Raw genomic sequence first — 22228 nt, forward strand, 5'->3', positions numbered from 1 at the left:
CAAAAACTGATTGCATTTGATGAACTGGAAAGGCGTCATAGCCTGCGCAACACAGTCCCACCCCCTGGGATTTCTGCCTTCAACACCAACCTTGGTGCCAGGCACTGCCAACACGGATCACAAAACACCAGGAAAGGAACCATAAAAGGATTGCAAGGGGAGATACATCATCCAGCTAGAACCCACACGCCCCAACGGCAGGTGGATCTAGGAGTGTTCTGAAAGGGAAGGTGGGGGAGGTGGTTAACATGGCAAAATTCGGTGTATCTAAAAAGGACAAGGACCGCCTAGAAATTATTTGGTAGATGAATATAAATTTGCAAAGCTTGTGAAACAAAGCCCCTCATGGGGAGGTAGAGAAAGCAGCGGGCTGCAGAGAGAGCAGGAATCCCTTGTTTTCCTTCACCCTGAGGACTTTAGATGCTTAAAAGTTAACAGCTGTTTTCAGTGCTGGGTATCTCCCTATTTTGCCCTTCCAGCTACATTGGAAGGACTTGAAAAATGTGTCCATAAAAGTCTTGAATCTAGTTAACCCTGTTTCCTTGCAGGGAATATTGCAAAAAAAATGCCCTTTGTTATATTAGTGGAACTTTAGAAAAAAAAAAAAACCTGACCTTTGTCTTGGCGTTGCCCGCCAAAGAGATTTTAACTCTATTTACCATCATTTCCTCTAGTGTTGAGAAAACCTGTTTAACTTGCAAGTGGTGCTGCCAAGAGCCGGGTTTCCAGGAGCCCTTATTCCCTGCTGTTATCTACAGCCCTTTAGCTGGAAGTTTGGGACGCAGCTTACTCCAGAGACGGGATCCACGTTTCCAGCAGGATTTAGGACAGGTTTAGGGTGAGGAGAAACAACCAGAGGATGACAGACACCCTCTGTGACCATCGTGTGGCTGAGCTGCTGCAGGGAGAGCCCACACAGACTGTCCCATCCTGGGAGCATCAGGGAGGTGACAGGAGGTGACACTTGGGCTCGGCTCTGACCTGCCCCAACCAGACCCTGCTCAGCCCCGCTCGAAGCAGCAGCCTGAGCTGTCCCTCCTTCACAGACACCTGGAAATTCATCCATCATTTAAAGACTCCAGTTTAAGTCAAATTAATCAGTTTAAAGGCTCAAGGTTTTCAAGACAGAGATACTAAGAATTAGGGGGGAAAAAATAAAATCTATTAATTTTTCTCAGAAATTAAACAAGCACCTTGTCTTATCTTGGGAACTGGACTAGCTAAATAAAAAGAAACCACGTTAAAGACTGACCCCCTGGAGAGACAATGAAGAAAAACACCCAGGAGAAAAGTTTGATATCCATCTTCCATCCCTCCGAAACGTGTTTGTGCAGACGGGCCTTGTTCTTCCCTGGGTGGAGAATCATTTTACAAAGACACACTCCTTTGCACCCAAAATCCTCCGCAGCAGCTGAGCTCACTCCTGGCACAGTTGACGGTCACTGCAGGCAGTGAAATCATAGATCAGGATTTTGCTTGTCTTGTTTCCCTGCTTGAGCAACACAAGGGAGTGCGGCGTGGACCAGCAGCTGCCAGTACAGAGCAGTGGATGGAAGGCTCAGCAGCTCCCCTCCCCACCTGGGAAAGGGAAATTGGCAAAAACAAGGAAGCCCAAAGGTTGAAATATAAACTGGTTTATAGAATACTATGGTATTTGAGAAATTCTATAACAATTACTTGTCATTTAGACAGTTATTCCATCACCTGATGACCCCTATCCACCCAGGAAGGGGACTCAGGGAAAAACAAGGAAACACTCCACCTGGGTAGGGGACTCGGGGAAAAACAAGGAAACACAAGGCTTGAAATATAGATTTAAAAGGATCAGACTAAATAATTAACAATAATACTTAAGAACCAGCATTGATCCTGATACCAGTATAAAACACAGGAGTGTCCCCATCCCGTTCCACCCCAGGGAGCCGTGCTCTCCCCGCAGGGACAGCCCATGTGGGACACTGCCAGCGGGAGGAAGGGAAGGGCTCAGGGCAAGGACTTCTCAGGGGGGCAGCCATCAAGGGACAGAGAGAGAGATAAACTCCTGGGCAAACTTTCTAATTTATACCGAATGTGATGTTCATGGTATGAAATAACCCCGTTGGCAGCTTGGGCCAAGTGCCCGGGTCTCGCTCCTCCTCGTCCCCGCACCCGGGGAGCTCAAAATCACCCAGACCTTGAGACCTGCACCCAGAGCTGGCTGTGAAGGGAATATTGTCACCAATTCAGACACCAGAGTCTTCTAAAAGTGCAGTTTTCCCAAGCATTAGAAAATCAATTAGTCCGAGAAATTAATCCCATGTCGCTCAAACCAGAACAATTGCTAATTAAAAATACAGTAGGATGGTGAGAAACAAAGACAAAATTTAAAATATCTTCCCCCCCTCCCCTCCTTCTTCCCAGGCTCAATTATCTCCTTCCCACCAAGCAGCCAGAGGGGATGTGCAACTTTGGGTTCAGTGAGTCCATAACTTTGTCTCTGATGCTCCTTCCTCACACTCTTCCCCCTTCTCCATGGTGGGTTCCTCGATGGGACACAATCCTTCAAGAACCTGCTCCTGCTTGGGCTCCTCTCCACAGGCTGCAGCTTCCTGCAGGGCGTGTCTACCCGCCACGGTGTGGGTTCTTCTGTGGTCCGCAGAGGGGACATCTGCTCCACCGAGAAACAAAGACAAAACTTAAAATATCTTCCCCCCCCTCCCCTCCTTCTTCCCAGGCTCAATTATCTCCTTCCCACCAAGCAGCCAGAGGGGATGTGCAACTTTGGGTTCAGTGAGTCCATAACTTTGTCTCTGATGCTCCTTCCTCACACTCTTCCCCCTTCTCCATGGTGGGTTCCTCGATGGGACACAATCCTTCAAGAACCTGCTCCTGCTTGGGCTCCTCTCCACAGGCTGCAGCTTCCTGCAGGGCGTGTCTACCCGCCACGGTGTGGGTTCTTCTGTGGTCCGCAGAGGGGACATCTGCTCCACCGTGGTCCCCTGTGGGCCACAGGGGGGATATCTGCTCCACCGTGGTCCTCCTCAGGGGGACATCTGCTCCACCATGGCCCTCTGTGGGCCACAGGGGGGATATCTGCTCCACCGTGGTCCTCCTCAGGCTGCAGTGGGACAACCTGCTTTCCCCGTGGTCTTCTCCACGGGCTGCAGGGGAGTCCCAGCAGCAGTGCCTCCTTCTCCACTGACCTTGGTGTCTGCAGGGTTGTTTCTCTCGCACTTTTCTCCTTACTCCTCCCCTTCCACAGCTGCTGTGTGCTGGTTTTAGCCCTTCTTGAACACATCGTCACTGAGGTGCCACCAGTGACGCTGCTGGGCTCAGCTTTGGCCAGTGGTGGGTCTGATCTGGAGCTGACTGGAACTGGCTCTGTCCCACCTGGGGACCAAGGGCCACTCCTGTGGCTGCCCCCCATCCCACTGCCAAAGCCGTGCCACGGAATTAACACAATTAACTCCTCTGAACCAGTCTCTACTGCTCTACCTACCATGTGTGCACCAGAGAACTTCATCTCTCTAATCACCTTGAAGTGTCACTTGCTAATTCCCCGACAGATTTAGTTTAAATATATATAAAGTAAGTATAAAGTATATCGTCCCGTTTCAATTCACAGCAGCAAACAGCTGTGGCAGCAGACGGATTGGCACCTACTCTTGACCCAACGACCAGATGAGACTTGCAAAGAGGGGCGAGACCCCAAGCTTTCAAACTAGAAAATCTAGAAAAATCACAGAGTTTAACAAAGCCCTGCTTCTTCCTGGAAGGTGGTACGGACCTTCCCCCTTCTCTTCTAACAGCTGGGCAGTATGAAGAGCGTCGAGTCAGCTAAATGTCTCTGAGGAACATTCTGAACGGCGCAGAGTAGCCTCCCAGAACACAGGAATAAGCAGCATTTTTCCATCATGCAAAATACATCTATTTTATTTATCAGAGCTGTACAGGTATCCAAAGGTAGCATAAAAAATTCAAGATAGTGAGATTACTTGGAATAATAGTTGGTGACATTGAGCAGGCTGGCGTGAGAGCCACAACCTGCACCAGTTCAAGAGAAGGTCGACTCTTAATTGCCCCGCTCGTTACTGGTGGAAAACTGTCCCAGGGTGACGTGACACGGAGGAGCCCAGAGCCAGCTCTGCGAGCCACCACCCTCTGCCCACAGGGGAAGTGTCACTTGCAGGGGATCACTTTATTTCCACTCATGGCAACGGGAATCAGGACTTTCCTGTACTCCAAAGGCAGGTAACGCTCGATCAGCACACGCAGCGGCATCTTGTCCGTCACCAGCCCTTGTCTTTGGGAGGGGAGGGAAGAGGAAGGGAGAGGAAGATGGAATTTTTAGTGAAAAACGTTTCCATTCAAACTTACTATCAGAGTAAAGTTTTTGAAGTTTTCTTGCAGTGACATTTTTGCATTTAATAGCTGAAACGCCGTGGCTGCTTGTGACCGAGAAGCTACAGATGTCTATTTGCAGGCAGCAAATAGAAGGGATAAATGTCTACTGTTTGAAGCCACGCACAGGACAATGCAACAGAAGCAAAGACCTCATTACCCAGCAGATTTTTTACATTCACAATTCAGAGGTGGTTGGTGGTGTCACACCGCACAGGGCAGCTAGTTTTCTAGCACACCATTTAGGTGATTGCTTGAAAAAATATCAATATCATCTTGCAGAAACAACAACAACAACAAAAAAAATCAGCATTAATTCATGCTTTCTTTGTGGAAGCAACAGAAATACTGTTGTTATTCATGAACCAGACAACAACTTCTGGTCCCTTTATGAGGCAGCAGAAAGGCATAAAGATATGTAGAAAAAGGTAAGATAACAAGAGCACAGAACCCTCAATTTGGCCATGAAGCCATCCCACCTCTCAGCCTGTTCATACTGATTTCAGCACACGCCTATCAGGTGGAAAATTACAATCTCCAGTCCTGGGCAGCAACAGATCATTCTTTTTAAGCAGCAGCCCCAGCTCCATCTACACAGGCCCATGCAGAGCCAATGCCTTTGGTCAGATCACAGAATCTTCTAGGTTGGAAGGGACCTCAAAGATCATCTTGTCCAACCATCAACCTAACTGACAAAAATAGACACCCCCACAACAAACAAGAAGCATCACCATCACTAACCCATACCTCCCAGCACTGCATCAACCTGTCTTTTGAACACCTCCAGGGATGGGGCCTCAACCACCTCCCTGGGCAGCCCATTCCAATGGCTGATGCGCCCGCAAAGCCCCTCAGATGACTTCAACATCACATCTGAGACTCCTCCAGTGGAAATGAGGAATCACAACTTGGAGCAATGACTTTAAGTGATGAATTTGCTTCCGGCCTCACAGAGGTGTACAGAGGGCTCCCGAGCCAAGAACCAACCCCTCGTCTTCTGGTCACAGGACAAAGTAAAACACGGCATGAGACGGGGGAGCTGAAGGAGCCCACAGGAAGGGACAGCAGTGGAGAGGCTCTGAGAGCAGCTTGCTGGCCTCTGGTCTGCTTGCCCCTCTGTGGGGTCCCAAAGCAGGAGCACGAAGCATAACACTTCGTTAGGAGAGGCCAGTCCTAGATGGCCAAGCTGGAGCTCACTTCCTGGGCTGGAGAGGAACTTTCAGTTTGAACCCAAAGTAGTGGCTTTTGCTGAGGCACCCTCCCTGAAAGGAGGGTGTAGCCAGGGGGGGAGTCGGTCTCTTCTCCCAAGGAACATGCAATAGGACAAGAGGAAATAGCCTCAAGTTGCACCAGGGGAGGTTTAGGATGGATGTTGGGAAAATCTCTTCACCAAAAGGGTTGTCAAACCTTGGAACAGGCTGCCCAGGGAAGCAGTGGAGTCGCCATCCCTGGAGGTATTTAAAAGCCGGGCAGACGTGGTGCTGAGGGACATGGGTCAGTGGTGGGTTTGGCAGTGCTGGGTTAACGGTTGGACTCAACAACCTTAAGGGTCTTTTCCAGCATAAACAGTTCTGTGATTCTATGATTTTGTTTGGAAAAGTCATCAGAACAGACAGCCGGCCACGTGGAAATGCTCACGCCACTTCAGCTGCAAGTCCTTTTTGCAAAGAGGTGGCTGAGGGACACCAACGGTGCAGCTCAGCCTGGCCCTGGCTCTTACTCTGCCGCTTCTGCCGACACCATTCATTTTCCAGTCACAAACCCTTCACCCTCACACACACCCCCCGCCTCTTCCTACTTGCTCCTCAGACAACCCCTGCTCTCCCAACCCCTCACTACTTCCTCTTGCCCCTCCATCACTGTCACTATGAAGCCCACGCCCACGAGTGCCCTCCTGGCCAAGTGGCATCTCACAGAGTAAATCACACGGTACCACACCAACTGTGGGAACACGTTCTGTGAGTGAACACCCTGGCGAGGACAGTCTTACCGGGGTATCAAAGCCCCCCCCAAACACTACTATGGGTTAATAACAACCCTCCCTCCTTTTACCTTCTCATGAGGACTTCCAGGTCAGCCATCTCCACCGTCTTCCTCCTGGCGTGGGTGGTGTAAGCCTCCAGATCGCTGCTCAGCTGCTTGAAGTATCTCTCTGAGCTGCAGGAGGGTTGAGGAGGGAAATAAAGTCAGGCTGCAGAGTGTGTGAACACCAGCCCTTCACCTCTGGAGGGCAAGTGGCACTGGAGCTGCTGGCTGCAGTGGGGGAAGGAACACTCTGGAGCTCATGGAGAGAGCTAATGATGTCAGTGTGAAATGAGCTAGAGCAGGTTGTGAATGGTTTGTACTGGTTGGGACAAACGCCAGAAGCTCCTGCAAAGCAGCGATGGTCACAGATACCCTCATAGAAGCCAAAAGCACCTAGTACATTGTTGTCCTTGTTCTAATTAGGCCTCCTGTGACTCTCCCCAGCTGCCAGCAGCACTCCAGACAGGTTTGTGATCTCCGGATAGAAAAAAAAAGAAAAAGACTAAAAAGAGTGGGAGAAGGAGCAGTTTGCCATCACTCACCATTTTTCAACAATTTTGAACGCATCTCTGGCCACTGGCATTTTCACATAATGGCTAAATATCTTCTTTATCAAACTACTTGCCACTGCAGGCTCACGTGTTTTCCTCCGTGATGCTCCCGAGCTCTTTGGAACAGGCTTAGCCTGCAGCGGAGACCTTTGGGGGACAGCGAAAACTCACACATCAAATGAACCAACCCCGGGGGAGAGGCAGAGAACACGGATGAGTTTGGAGAGGGGGAAAGATTCAGAGGGGGAAGAACCGCCTCAAACTCTTAATTCTGTCTCCCTCCCAATTCTTCAAAACCCTCATGCCCACAAAATAGTTTTGCAAACAGTTCAGACGGCATCATGACCTCGGGAGAAGCGATCCAGGTTCAAGGTTCCTGAGATAAGCAGGCAGCGTAACAGACAGTCAGCAAACTATAGATCCCTCCAACCCATAGATGCAATTTCACTGCATCCCTGAAACAGTCACTCTCCAGGAGCACACAAAGTCTGTGGCACCCACAGGTCACCTCTGTGCCCCCAGACACTTTACAGTGGGGCTTTTGCGGGCTTTGTTGTTTGCTCAGTTGGTTGGGTTTTTTGGTGGGCTGTCATGTTGGTTTTGTTTTCTTAAACAAGACTGTAAGTCTCAAAGGAAACTACTACTGGTTTCCATTCTAAAGAGCAAAACTTGTAACATGAAAAGGGGAAGTGAAATCCCCGGATTCACTCAGTAGGGAAAGCAACAGAACAGACCTGGAACCTCAGGCCAACACATGCAGCACCCAGAGAGACAATGCATGTGTCATCTGATTCCCTCTCCAGTCCACCTGCATGTTCCTGGGAGAACCTCAGAGGCAACAGGAAGAGCTCAGCCCCAGAGATGAAATAAGTGTCATAGTGAGACAAAAAAACCCCAGTCATTATTTAAGTCATCTTGGTGACTGTTTCTGTGCCTTTGTGAATGATTCAATGTGACCGTTTGGTTCATGGGATAAGAGAAAAATTGAAGTTTAGTGACTGAATGAGACTGGTGTTTCTAAACAAAACGTTCTCTTGCCCTAATCTGGTGCAGTTGATCAGAGTAGAATTGTGCCACTATAAAGAGATTATTTTATAGCCTTAACCATGGCACTTGCAACTACACAGCCCAGAGTACTCCTCAAGCTTTTAGCCCCAGCATCGCTATCTCGGGAAGCAAGCAGGCCAACTCAGAGCCAGATGGTGTTCCATAAAGTGCAAACAAACCCTGCACTTTCTGTGCAACAGCTTCCTGTAATCGAGGCTCTGAACCTGAAATTACAATCATCTGTTATCTCAGCACAGCCTGAAAGTCTGAAGAATCTTCCAGTCTACTAATGTCCAGAAATTCCTATAAAGAACATGCATCCAAATATGTGGAATTCTTTTGCCAATGAGGACTAGCACACCCTACAGAAGAATCAGTATTCAGACATTCCATATATATATATATAATAAGAGCACATCCCAGCGCTCTTATCATGAGCAAAATCATGAAGCAAATCTGCATTCATTCAGTTCTACATCAGCAGAGTATCAAAGATTCCTTTTTCTATTTTATAAATATATTTTACTATTTGGGATCAGAGCAATCATCTGGCACCTTCTGTAAGCATCATTCATCTCTGTTCACAGCAGTAAAGGGCACAAGAATTTGGTTTTATTGTTTATTGCTTCAATAAACAAATATCTAGTCACAGGCTAGAAACCTCCTCCTGCTCCCTGGGACCACTGCTAGTGGTCCTGATGAAGCATATGGCTTCACCAAATTTCTAGTTAAGAGGGTGACAAATGTTAATTATTTTGGAGTAATGCAGAAGGTGGGTTCCCTTTCTGCCTCTAGGTGAGCTTCATTTTATACTCAGCACATAGCAACCGCAAGCAGCTTTAGGCTTCTAACCCCAACACAAATATGTCATTTCATGGGATCAGTGTAACATAATCTGTAATTCCTCCTCTTCTGCCAGGGCCCCTGCACCCCGTACCAGAGTCTATGGCTCCAGGGTAGCCTACTAGTTGAAAAACTCCTAAAAAAAGGCCTTCAGCATATGAAAATATTAACTGAATGTTCATTGGAAGGACTTGAGGCATCAGATCTGCTCTGGGAGAGGACTGACAATCACTTGATAGCACTCTATATTCAGCTGCTAAAGCAGTGAACAACTAAAGATTCAGGACTGCTTACTCCCTGCTGGAGCTGGGAGAGCACAACACAACTGCCAAAGCTGGGCTCGGCTCCTGCCCCTGGTGCTTACACCCCCCAGACACACGGGCCACTGCTGCAGGTGGCTTAGACCCACCTGGGAGCAGCGGATTTTGCAGGACGTGGAGTCGACAACTTGGGAGCAGGAGGTTTTGCAACGTGTGGAGTGGACAGCAGAGGCTTGTAGGCTGCAGCACGGGCAAACACGGGCGTCTTCGTGGAAACCTCTACCAAAAAAAAATAAGTATTTGAGGAACAGAACACTATTTTTGGAGCTCCTGCAGCAAGCAGTGCTGCAGCAGCAGAGAGAAGCCCAGTGCTGGACCAGCAGGCTGGCCAGGGTGCAGGAACACATGCTCAGGGCCAGGCTGCAGTGGCTGAGGGCTGGGCCAATTTAGGCTGCCGAGAAGCTGCAGCTTTAAAGAGAGAACTTCCAAGTCTACAAGCTACCGCCGCTAAATCAGTAACAGCCAACAAAAAAATCTCATTACAAGGGTCAGCCCGTGAGCATCACCCACCGAGCAGACTGATGAGGTGTCTGAAGAACTGTTTAGAATCAGACACTTCCAAATAAGCTGTCTGGAAAGGCAGCCTACTCCTTTGGTTAATTGGAAAGGAAACCTGTAACTACAGGTACAAAATACAGGGTTCTAAATTAGGATTTAAGTCTGGAGTCCCGTAAACGGCTGTGGAAACAGCAGTTCAATGCCAAGGTATTAACAAGCCAGCATGAAGTTCGGAGTCAGGAAGGAAGAATAAACTGGAGAATAACCCCATGTCACTGTAGAAAACCCCTCTGCACTTCTCCTCAAGAAGTACGTAACAATCCAGGTCCCTGAATGACCCAGTAACAATCTGGTCCTGGGAAGGGCAGCCAATAGCTTCCCCTGGACTACCAGATGGACTGAACAATCAATCACATTATTAACCTTGTTGTTCCTCAATCTTTCAGGAGATAACAGGGAAAAATTTCTCCACCTGCCTTCTGCTGCTGCTGCAATAGTTTTCTTACCTTCGCTCTCAGGGTCTTCAGCTTCATCCTCAGTTGGCTCTTCTTCTGGACCATCCAATTCTAGTGTAATAGCCTGGTCCTTTAATTCATCTGCTTGGTCATCTGCTTGTTCAATAGCTTCCTCTAATGGCTTCAGCCCAGATTTTTCAGAGGAAAATGCATGAGAACGCCTGCCCACACTTCCAGCTTCAACACCTTTGGCAATTTCACGATCTAAGAGTTCCAAAACAGGAATCCAAAACATAAATCACTGGAACAAGCATCATAGCCAAAATTTCAGAGCACTCACAAGAATTAAACCCAACTTTCCATTCTTGATAATGTTGCCACCTATTATATTTCTGTCTTTGAGCATTAGGGTGTCAATACACTAAGATAGATAAGCTAAAGCACTAAATCCTCAGCTTTTCCCTCTGCTACATCTAGGTGCGCAGAAGTCACCCAAAAAACCCAGCACTTGATAATATGGAGAGTTGAGTCAAATTTTTAGTCTGAGTTCCTTTTAAATGAACTTCCTTTAATAAGAACTTTTATCTCAAAAGAAGTCTTAACAATGCCTCAGTGCAGCACGTTGAACACAGAAGACCCAGCAATTCAGGCAAAAAAGTAACTTGGGAGATTCTGATCTGCCAACACACTCAGGTGGTCTCCAAGTTTTATCAATCTTTGCCTAACTCTAGAACTCCTCCTAGTACCTTTTAATTAAGCTTCCCACAATTATGTATTTCGAAGCAGTATTGTCAACATAATTTTGTTTTCCATTTGAGCAGAATGCATTCTTTCAACTTAAAATGTCAAAATTAGTTTTCTATTTTCCCAGGATTTAGCCCAGATTCCAGAATGCACAGAGCTAACAAGTCTCTCTCCCAGCTCCAGTGCCAGTGCAGCTGGAGAGGTGTCTGGTGTTAGACAGGCTTCTGTACTAGAGGTTGTCCTCACCAGCGTCAGGAGAGCCCTGGTGTTCAACACCACCTTCTGCGATTCCCTCTTCTGCTGAAGGGGCCATTTCTGCTTCGGCTCTGGCATCCTCTGCTGCAGTTATCTCCAATTCTGCTTTTTTGCTCGGTTTCTTCTCCAAATGTTCAGAATAGCCAGAATTTGCATGATGTTGTGGAGCTAAAACAGAAAATTCTACCATCAGTCTTACCTACAATACCACCCCCAAGCATACAGTTTAACAACTGCTAAAATGTACACGGTAAGTGAACTCAGCAATAGCCATAAATACGGGAAGCAGATGCAGTTCCCTTCCAAAAATTTACAGCTGAAAAACACACAACTTTTCCAGGGTTTGCTCTACAGCCACCTACTTAGGTTGTGTGTCAGAGCCCAGTGAAGGAATTCAACTTACCAGTAAGCAGAGCTCCTCGAGATCTGCCATCTCTAGGTCTGTTCTCACTTTTGGTGATAGTGTGAAAGACCAATTTGTTTTCCTTTAAGTCTAACAATACACAGAGTTTATGTTCGGGTTCCCCTCCCCATTTCTGCAGTTCTTCTAAATAAACAATTCTGGAAGAGATACATTGACTACAAAGAGGTGAGAGCCCAGCAGTGGGGTTTTAACCATTGTGGAGAAGGCTCTAGCAGGCAGGATGAGGAGAAATAAGTGAAGACGATTTGCACATCTTTAAAAACTTCAGCTGCTGAAGTAGCTACTGAAATACCCCTTTGCCCTACATACTACATCTACAGTCCATGTGTCTGGTTCCACGAAGCTCAGAAATCCACGTGGGTAATTATTTAGAGAAATCTTACTGGGAACTCTCATAGTACTGTCACTTGATGAAGGGTTTGGGAATCATGACAGAGCCCAGAACTAGGAGCTGTGAAAGTTGATTTTTACCATCCTCTCCAGTGACGGGGAGTTTTTGCACTCAAGAGTACAAGTGTCAAAGCCCTGGGAGCCCCAAGCTCCAGTGAAGGGGACAAGAAAATTTGGCCAAAGGTGGTGCAAAACCAGTAATACCAATCTCACTAACCAGAACATGGGGCTCCCTACACCAATGCAGGGCACAATCTTCCCTAAAGTTAAGCGAAATGATAGGACAAGGCGAAACGGTTTTAAATTGGAAGAAAAAAGATTCAGATTAGATCTCAGGAAGAAATTTTTTACTATGAGGGTGGTGAGACACTGGAACAGGTTGCCCAGGGAAGCTGTGGCTGCCCCATCCCTGGAAGTGTTCAAGGCCAGGCTGGATGGGGCTTGGAGCAACCTGCTCTAGTGGGAGGTGTCCCTGCCCAGGGCAGGGGGGTTGGAACTAGATGATCTTTGAGGTCCCTTCCAACCCAAACCATTCTATGACTCTATGATTCTATGAAATATTAACTAGCTTTGTGGGAAGACAAAAGCTCAACTCGACACTAAGACTGCTGGAGGCAGACAGGCACCAGGGATTCTCCCACTGGATTCCTGATGGGATACGGTACTTTAACAGCGGAATACCAGATGCTATTGACACTTTCAAATCTTAATTTGTACTGATTTCTTCACTTGTTGCTCATAGCAACACCTCCTGTAGTTTGGGATAACCTACCACTGTCAGCACTTGCTCCTCTCTGGTCCCTGCACTGGCAGATGAGGGAGCTGTTTGTTTCCATGTGTTTGCTGAACCCTCTCCTCCAGGCTGCTCAAGGCTTTTACCTCCTTACATTTCACTCCCATTGTCTTTTTTACAGACTGAGCAGTCCTTATCTTTAGTCACTCAACGTACAGAAACTGCTCCACATATTTTATTATTGTTAATGGTAAAACTGTTCTTCTCTACACCTTCCCTAGTTCTAGTTCTGCTGGAGATGGAGAGGTCAGAACCACACACGGTATTCAAAGGGTGAGCACGACAGTCATTTCTGTAGTGGCACAGTGACATTTTGTCATCTCTTCCTTTCATAATAATTTTTACCCATTATTTGCTTTTCTGACCACCCCCCAAGCTTTGAGCCGATGTTCACAGGATTCTAACAATTCCGAGGTGACTTATCAGCCTCAGGAGTCACATCCCATTTACACTTCACACAATAAAACTGTAATAGGACAGAAGACTCACAAAAGGTCACAGGATGCCCACCTTACACAACCCTAAACTGAGAGATGCTGAGTATCTGCTTCCTTCATGAACCACTCTAAAAGAACTGCTTAAAACAGAAGGCTGTATTATCATGATAAAAAGGCAACATAACTAATTTTACTGATACACTTGGTATATGCAAGCAATTACTTATGGGCACAGCAAGTATTCAGTTTAAAATTCTAAGAAAAAAAACTGTTAGTGCTTTCGACTGTTCAGTTTCCATACTGCCATAAGGTAATTCATACGAAACTTTTGACCCAATTAAGCCTAAGAAAAGCCAAACCTGCATGGCAACGGTCTTCTCTTATTCCCAGACACTTTCAAAGGAACAATGGGAATGCCTTAAAAAGGATCCTAAACTTTGAGTCCGGGAAACAAAATTTAACACAACACAGGAATTTGTGTCCACACCTACCCAAAGCTTTATGTAATGATCAGATAATACCTGCCACCCTCAGCATAGTTTTTACCATCTTATTCTAAGGCAAAGTATTTCAAAGGAAACTGAGAAATACTTGTGAAAGCAGGCAACTTGCATGACCTGCTTTCTTCCAGGGACAAGGAGATATTAGGGCCCAACCCGCTAGTGACAATCTTTATTACTTAAGGGAGGGCAACTTTCAAGCCCTTGTCTTAAGGGAAAAAGATGCTGGTTAGTACTGGAAAAAGATAGTTGCCAACATGGCTTAAAGAAACATAGGAAAGCATTAAAATGTATAGAAACAAAAAGAATGATTACCCAGGTGTATTCCTTGCCAGGAGGGAGTTAATTCATCTCTGCTCTGGGAGGACGAGCAGTTCTACAGACCTACCAACAAGATACCAACCTTTGCGCCATCTGCAGTCACCGTGAACAAAGCAAATGCTGACAAGCACACGGGAACATCACTGCTTGCTTTTAGAAGGCCTGTCTGGAAATGCTCACAGTGTCTCTGATGTGACTTGAATTAAATGATCTCCAGCATTTCCTGTGCAATAAACTCCTATTTTACTCTGCAAGTCACCTGAACAACTCTTGGTTTTAATCAGATTAAAGTACTCTATTCCCTTCCAACATTGAAAGCACTTCTTACCCTCTCTGAGAATCTGCTCCTGTTCCACTCTGTTCACTGCATTAGCCATCTCCTCTTCTGCATCACTTACATCTAGGGCTTCAATTACATGGGACACAAGCTCTCTCAAAGACTTGCGGAAAGATCTCTTAGGCTTTAGAGGGACTGGGGATCCCAAATATGGACTCAAACTTCTGGATGGCAAAGAGGAGCTCCATTTATTAAGAGCTAGAAATTGAGAACATTCATTTTTAAACTTTCTTTTAGCTTTCCTGATAAATAACCCACCAAGCAGAGAGGAATAAACACAAGAAAACACTCATGCTTTACTTGAGACAGTTTAGGGAATTCACATTCTATCTTTGGAATCGGTTGGAAAAGTCCTTGCCAACTATTTTTCAGTTCACAGGGCGTTGACATCAGTTACCCTTGGTACAACAGCAGAACTCTGTAACCATTAACTTCTGACATTAATGCCTTACAAACTCCAGCACCTTTAAGATATGCTGTCATTGCCTCTCCTCTACAGCTTCTGTGTCCTCCACGCTTTTCTCAACGTTATCCATTTGCCCTAGAAGTGCCATTGGCCTCTTCAGAGCAACCATCTGCTGCTATCTCTTACCTGGTCCTTTCAAAACAACTTTTCCCACCAAGGTGGCTACAGACGACCCTCCAGAAGCACAGCATGGCACAACAGTCCACCAGGAATGAATTAATTTCTAAGCTTTCCACGGCAAGAACTCCTCTCCTGGCTTGAGCACTACTGAATACAACAACTGTTCTTCAAATACCATTTCTGTGGCCCTTTTGACAAAGGATCATAAAATAACCTGAACAAAAAAGAAACATTAGCTATCCATACGTATGGAAAGCACGGGGAGTTTTGACTGAAGCTATTTACCACAGCAGATCCTGTCCAGGCAGCTGGCCCAGGGTCACTAAGCAGCAAATTTCAGGGTTACAACTATGCCTTGGGGCCTGGTCTATGCAATGAGGAAAATGTGCTCCCATTTATCCAGCCAGAAGGTATTTACAGGGAAATGAGTGCAGGAGAGAGACACCAGACACCAGGGAGAAACTGGGAAGTGACAGGGTGTGCAAAACGTTAGTACAGTGTGACCAGAGAGGTGATTACCTCTGTCCAATGGATTTTTAAGGCCCTGGGGGCAGCAAAGAAGTTATTTTCTACATATAAACAACATTACCGGGATAAAGATCTAGACTAGTAACCTCCTGAGACTCCTTCTAACTCTGCCTACAATTCCTACATGTTATCTCCTCATCTCACCATATTTGTGTCCACTTCTGGGCTCCCCAGTACAAAAGAAAGATGGACATACTGGAGATAGTCCAGCAAAGGGCCACCAAATAAAGGACGGTAGCATCTCTCCAAGGAGGAAAGGCCGAAAGAGCTGGGATTGTTCAGCCTGAAGAAGAGAAGGCTCAGGGGGAATCTTTCCAATGAACACAAGTATCTGTAGGGAGGGTGCAAAGCAGATGGAGCCAGGCTCTCCTCAGTGGTGCCCAGTGCCAGCACAAGAGGCAACAGGCACAGACTGGAACACAGGAGGCTCTGCCTGAACATAAGGAAGCACTTTTTGACTGTGAGGGTGACTGAGCCCTGGAACAGGTTGCCCAGAAGTTGCATGGAGACATGTAAAAGCCACCTGGACACAGCCCTGGGCAACCTGCTCTAGGTGGTTCTGCTCGAGCAGAGGGGCTGGAGGAGATGGTCTCCAGGTGTTCCTTCCTACCTCAACCATTCTGTGATTTCAGATAATACCCGCTAAGCCCCAAGTCCTAATCCACAGTACTCACAGCCAACCACCACCTCTTCTGAACCAGAAAGCTGTTCCATCAGGTTACTCTGCTGGGAATGACCTTGCTTCTCTTCTTGCTGGTGTGCGGGTGGTTCTGGAGATACAGGACTCATTCTGCCAATGTGCTCACGATCAAGGATTAAGTCCTCGGAATATCTTTGCGTTCTTCCCTTCTTTGTGCCCACACTGGACACCAGGCCCTCCAGCCTCTCTTCCTCTGGAGCTGCAGCAGAAATCTTGCTTCTCTGTGCTGCAGTTTTGGAATCTGACAGCTGTGGTTCGAGAGCAGAAAGCTTGTTTTGGCTCTGTTCATCCAACTGAGGCTGAACAAAGAGCTCCGTGTTACTCAGCATGATTTCCGCATCGCTTGCCAGCAGGGCTGTTTGAATCCCAGACACTGCTTGCGAGTCCACAAGATAGTCCTGTGCTGCTTAGAGAAAAGTTTTAAAACAAGTTTTATGTGAAAAACTGTTCAAGGTCATAGGGGCACACACTTATGAGCAGGACTTGTATAATTCAAAATTTAAGTTATTAAACCAAATTTTATTCATCCTCCACAGATCAAACACTGTATCACCACACTGCAGTACCCTCACTTTGGGTAAGACCGACAGCCTTTCTTGGCAGCACCCACAGTTACGAATATACCCCAGTGATTCCTGGGGTATAAATCACCAAACTGGGTGAAACGGATATTTAAGCAGACAGAATCAAATGAATTACAGGTGCAGAGCCTCACCCTAATCCTGTCTCTCAGAATCAGAGAGATAACAGACACCAGGGAGAAACTGGCAAGTCTGTGAACATTCTACTAGCCTTGAAATTGTAAAATACAGACCACACTTCAGCAACTGCTTCCAAAAGCCACCTTATACAAGGCCCTTCCTCCCAAAAGAGAAGTAACAACGCAAAAGAAACCTTTTCTCTTCAGCATGTTCTGTTCCACTCCCCCTTCAAAGGCTTCCATGTCAATAGCTTTGCGATATTTTGGCCTGCGGAGTAAGCCTCTCTTTTCAACAGTGTCTGGTGGGATCAAGGAACCAAGAGAAACGCGAAGAGATCTGTAAAAAGAGGAGGGAAGAGATGATTTTCCAAACTTACACACCCTCCTTTTACTCTCAGATTACAAACACGGTGCCACTAACAGTGAGATATTTAAGAAATCCCTCAGCTAGGAGGAATTTCCCCCCAAAAAACTTGAAGATCACATGCCTGTCCAGTGTAAACAAATTGTCTAATTTCATGATATCACCTGGTATCGGGACGCATATCACAGAGATCAGGAAACAGACTGTTTAACAGCCTTCTACCTTGAGAAGGCTGTGACAATATACCCAAAATAAGGTTCAGGAATTTTAAACATTTTGAGTAACAAAAAAGAAAAGGAAAACCAATCAAAATACAACCCCCAATCAAAAAGTGGATTCAGAGGATTCTAACATAGGAAATACAGAATGCAGCCCTTTGAATCACCTGCATGAGACCACAGGCAAGGGCTGCAGATAGAAGGGTGAAATAAATTGCTAGCCATGGCTGGGAGCATTAGCAAAATACACGGGCAGCACAGGAAATGATGTTCCTTGACTTGCTAAAAGTCCAGCAAAGTTGGACTAGAGGCTGCATAGATGCAACTGATGTGATGAGTCAATTAACAGGCAGGGATAATATTCTAAGGTATATTGTGTACTGATTTACTGTTGGAAACATGAGAATGAAAGGAAAAAAGGAACAATCCTAATAAGTAAAAAGAGGAGCAATAATAGTGATACAAGCTAGACCAACCCGAGCACACAGCGCAGAGCTACTACCATTTCTGAAAATCACAAGGTATTTAGCGTAACAGCTTCAAATTCCATCACCAGAGTGTGAGATAACTGGTCATTTCTAACACAGGTCTTATCAGCTATCTCTACTGTTCTTCACAACTACTGAGGTGATGAATCAAGACATTTGAGTTTAAACTCACCGAGCCAAAGCAGTGCTGTCCAATGCTGACTGAGCTAGGGAAAAAAATTGTGACATGTTAGTTGGGAAATGATGCTAGCGGAGAAATTCCTCTCTACACAACAGGCTACAGGAACACCCCAGTGGATATTCCTTTCTAGAGCCAGTTACACCACAGCCCTCGAAAGTTACATTTTGGTGAGAACAGAATTAGATGGCAGGTTCACCTTCCAATTTCTTGTCTGCATTTCAGACAGAACTGCGTATTAGAATTCTAACATGCAATTTCTGAAAGGGTAATAAAACAGTTATTTCATAGATTACGTAATATAGAACATGCCCTCACACTCGATAATATTAATCATGCCACGTTAACAGCAAGATGGTAGGCTTGGGCCTCAGTCACAACCACCTTTCAGCAACCCAAACCAAACATTGAAGTATCTGGAAGCTTTAGAAGTACAAATAACTGCTCCACAGATCACTGGTGAAGCTGTAACTCAATCCTCTTCTACTGGCAAAGTCCTCAAAATCCAAAAGCAGATCTGGAGAGCAGCGACATAATCATGCTCCTACTGGAAAATACTACAGCATGCCCCCTCTGCTTTTACAGAGCTGCCCACAACTCAGCAGAGCATGTTCAGACCAGGTGTCAGGCTGAAGAAAAATAAGTTGTTTTTTTGACCAGAGGCAAATCAGGCTGGGACACAGCTCCAGATTAAAATACCCAGACACAGGTGTCGATATTCCCATTACAGTCAAGCAAAATTGATCAGATGTAGGTGTCTACTTTAGGATGAGCTGAATCCCTCTCCAGACTCCACTGAGTACATCTCCATGAAACTTTAGGGGGACTTCAGCTATCTGGTGTGCACAAAGGTAACTCGGAGCTGAGCTACAAGTGTCTGCAATTTGGAGCTGAATCCCACCCTTGAATTCTACTCCAGTTGCTACTACCAACAGGGTATGGAAAACAAGGTGAGGTGTTTTATCTGCCTCTGTTAAACTGCAACTAAAATGAAAGTTATATTTACCAAATTTGCAAATTGGTGTTTAAAGGGGAGACTTACTCCAAAATAAAACATTATTTATTTTATAAAGCTACAAAACCCTTTCTTCTCAAACAAGAATTTTCTAACTTATTTGACAATAACAAATAGTGTGCAGCTTGTTCTATTTTTAAGTTTCTGGAATTGAGGGGAAGACAGGGATTGCTTCCTTTAGAGATACTTTCAACACTCAAAAAGCACCAAGCTGCAAAAATAGTCAAGAAATTATATACAGCCAAGACAGAGCCTGTAATTTGGCTCAGAAAGCCTTATTTTAAATTTGTTAGGAAGGGCTCTTACCTTCTCCTCTACCCCCTTTGCACAAGATGCTGCAGTCTTGGTTCCAAACATAAAATTGCCCAGATGAGAAATTACTAAGAGCTAAACTGCAGCAGATGAAAATCGACTGGCAGCAGATGCAGTGCTGAGCACAGTAATTTTTAACTGTGGCCTTACCTTGGTTTTCAGGAAGTCGTTTGTCTGCTGCTCTCTCAAATTCCGAAATGCTGAGTTTCTTTCTCTTCTTAGTCATATGGAATGCAGCGACAGACGTGTTTTCGGGAACAAGGTCTGGCAGTTGCATTTCCCCCCTACCAATACAAACCAAGGCTTTAACAAAGGACAACACTATCACTTTGCTACCCTGGAGAGGTCCCTGTAACGTTGCTGAAAAGCAAATCAAAATTATTTGTCCTTGCCATAGCAGGACAAACACATACTAGCTAGGACTAGCTAACAGGTGGAATATAAAAACTTGCAAAGATCCAACTGTCTTGTCTATTCATTTAAGAAAGGCGGATGAGAAGCACATTCAAAGACATTCAAGAAATAGAATAAGCAAAATTAAGAATGAACTAAAATAATATTGTCACCATCTTTGAATTAAAAAACAAACAAATAAACAAGCCACTACACTTACAGAAAGTTCAGGTGTTTCTTTATTTAAAAAAAAAACAAAATCAGAAAGATAGAAGTTTGCCTGATATTTTACAAGACCTGTTTGAGGTTGCTTATGGTCAATGCAAAAAGTCTAGCTATAGGGACAAACCAGAAGAAATCATGTCATTTAGAAGGGTCTATTTTGCAGTAAGCAAAACCACACTAAAGTGTTGTGACAACACTGGCTAAAGCAAATTAAGACCTACCACCGCCACTGGTTTTCTTCTACTTCATAACAAAGTGGAAAGAAACAAACCACACTCCAGCCTCTTAGTCAGAACCATTAACTAAAAATATTAATGGAAGCTAAACATGAATAAAAGCAGCTGAGCCTCAGGAAAACCTCACCTCCAAACCGCTCTACAGGAAGGCACTAACCCCCAGCAGCCCAAAACGGGGACAACCAAGAAACAGTAACACTGTAAAAAGCTACAGCAGCCTGTGTTCTGAATACAAGGCACAGCAGTCACTCATCACACCTCGACATCATCAGCACACGGCCAGTAGCCTTGGGGAGACCCAAGAACTTCTATTTTAGCACATCACAGACAGCTAAGAAATATAGGCTCCCATCAGGTGACTTATTGTACCGAGCACTTCCTCTGCAAAACAGATATTGAAAGTCTGCACTTAAGGGGGACTAAGCACAAACCTGCAGTACTGACTATTCAGTCCCTCAGTCCCAGTGATTCCTATGCAATTTTTAAAGCCAAAGAAGTATTTCTGAAAATCCCACCTGACAGAATGCAATCCTGATCATTGAAACAGAAATAAAGAAATCCTGCCCCCCAATCCCATTAACGTCACAGGAACTGCAGCTATACCCGGTAGCATAAAAACCTACAAATATGACTTACATGCTGGAAACCCTCCTAGATGGGAGTTCTGACCGAGCTTCTTCTGTTTCTTCATGACTCGATACCCGAGGTGCCAGAGGTGAAACTTGCGGTTCTGCCAACAAACCAAAATATTTCCTTTCCACAGCCCAATCTGGCAAGAATGCCGACATGCAGCAGCATCAAACATACATTCTGCAAATTACATTTATTAAAGGGTAAAAATAAAGACCTGGTGAAAACTACCAAGGTTCTGCTCCTAGGAAGGCTGGCATGTACAGTTAACAAAGCCAGGGGTGACAAATGGCAGCGTGGGGGTTCCAGGTACTGCAGCTGAGGAGCTGAAGTTTGCAAGAGGCGTGTCTCTACCTACAATTTACACGTGATCCTACAGCTAAAGGCAGCACAGAGATGACACGCTTGTTCACCGGGGTAAGCAGAATGAATTAAAAGAATTTTCAAGACTATGATTTCATCAATGCAAGAGCTGGGCTTTGAGACAGAGCTGTATGGGATCACCTCCTCCAGCTCCCACTTTTACATACAGCAGTCATACGATGGTCTGGATTTCTGTTCCGCGTAACAGAGTAAGAATAGTAGGCTAGAAGAGAACACCTCCTGTTCTCCATTGTCCTTCTGTTCTCTGTTTTCCTGAAAAAAAGATACTTACGGGTCCGGATGATCCTCTTGAGCATAAGCCGGGGTGTTTCATTGTCGAGATCGGGTAAGGCAGTCGGTCTCTGCTTCAGCAAGGTGGTTCTGCCAGCCCCCTTCCTGGAATCAGAGTTGGTCTAAAGAGACAAATCAGAGGCATGCAATTCAAATATCATATTTTCATCATTAAAGATGAATCTTAGCATCAAAAAGCATTTGTCATCCCTCTTCTAATGAAAATCTAACAAACGTGAAACGTTTTCAAAATTCCCCAAAAGAAATCACACGCCTTTGCTTTCTAACAGTGCTGGCACTTCATTTTTGGGGATTCATTTTTGGGGGATTCCCAGAGGTCTGTCACCCAGGAGGCTGTCAATGCACAGCTCTCACCGGCAACAGAAGCCCCAGGGGCTGGGAAGCAGGGCCCAGGCCCTTTGTCCCTCACAGCCCTCACCCAAAACAACCCCAAAAGAGGAAATAAACGAAAAACACAACCGAGGTATAAAACTCTAACGGCCCAGGCTATTCGGTGAGAATGAAATTCAAGGGGGCTGGGCACATTTTAAAAAACACGCCTGAGGGCGGGCAACGGAAACGGAGCGTCCGTTGGTTGTCCCGGGTGCCCGCGCCCCGGGCCTCGCTTCCCCCTCACACCGAAGGGGGCTCCCCCTTCCCTTCCCCTCCCCTCCCCTCCCC

The 22228-nt window shown here is 45.8% G+C and overlaps 2 protein-coding genes across 2 annotated transcripts in view; one reads left to right on the forward strand and one right to left on the reverse strand.

Annotated features, from left to right (window-relative positions):
• Positions 1-3883: 3883 nt before the first annotated feature.
• Positions 3884-22068, reverse strand: CENPT (centromere protein T). Its single transcript, XM_014947346.1, has 12 exons — positions 21549-22068; positions 20900-20993; positions 19560-19693; positions 18077-18110; positions 17029-17171; positions 16109-16537; positions 11110-11286; positions 10171-10383; positions 9256-9385; positions 6948-7103; positions 6433-6537; positions 3884-4282 (listed from the first exon to the last, which is right to left on the reverse strand). The coding sequence occupies exons 1-12, from the start codon at positions 21571-21573 to the stop codon at positions 4159-4161; spliced, it is 1764 nt and encodes a 587-aa protein (XP_014802832.1). The 5' UTR covers positions 21574-22068; the 3' UTR covers positions 3884-4158.
• Positions 22068-22228, forward strand: part of THAP11 (THAP domain containing 11) — a 3431-nt gene continuing 3270 nt past the window's right edge. Inside the window, exon 1 of the mRNA XM_014946917.1 lies at positions 22068-22137. Coding sequence (XP_014802403.1) covers positions 22068-22137 — 70 coding nt within the window. The remainder of the gene's footprint in view (positions 22138-22228) is intronic.

Source organism: Calidris pugnax, unplaced genomic scaffold (genome assembly GCF_001431845.1).
Source record: "Calidris pugnax isolate Ruff unplaced genomic scaffold, ASM143184v1 scaffold30, whole genome shotgun sequence".
Lineage (NCBI taxonomy): Eukaryota > Metazoa > Chordata > Aves > Charadriiformes > Scolopacidae > Calidris > Calidris pugnax.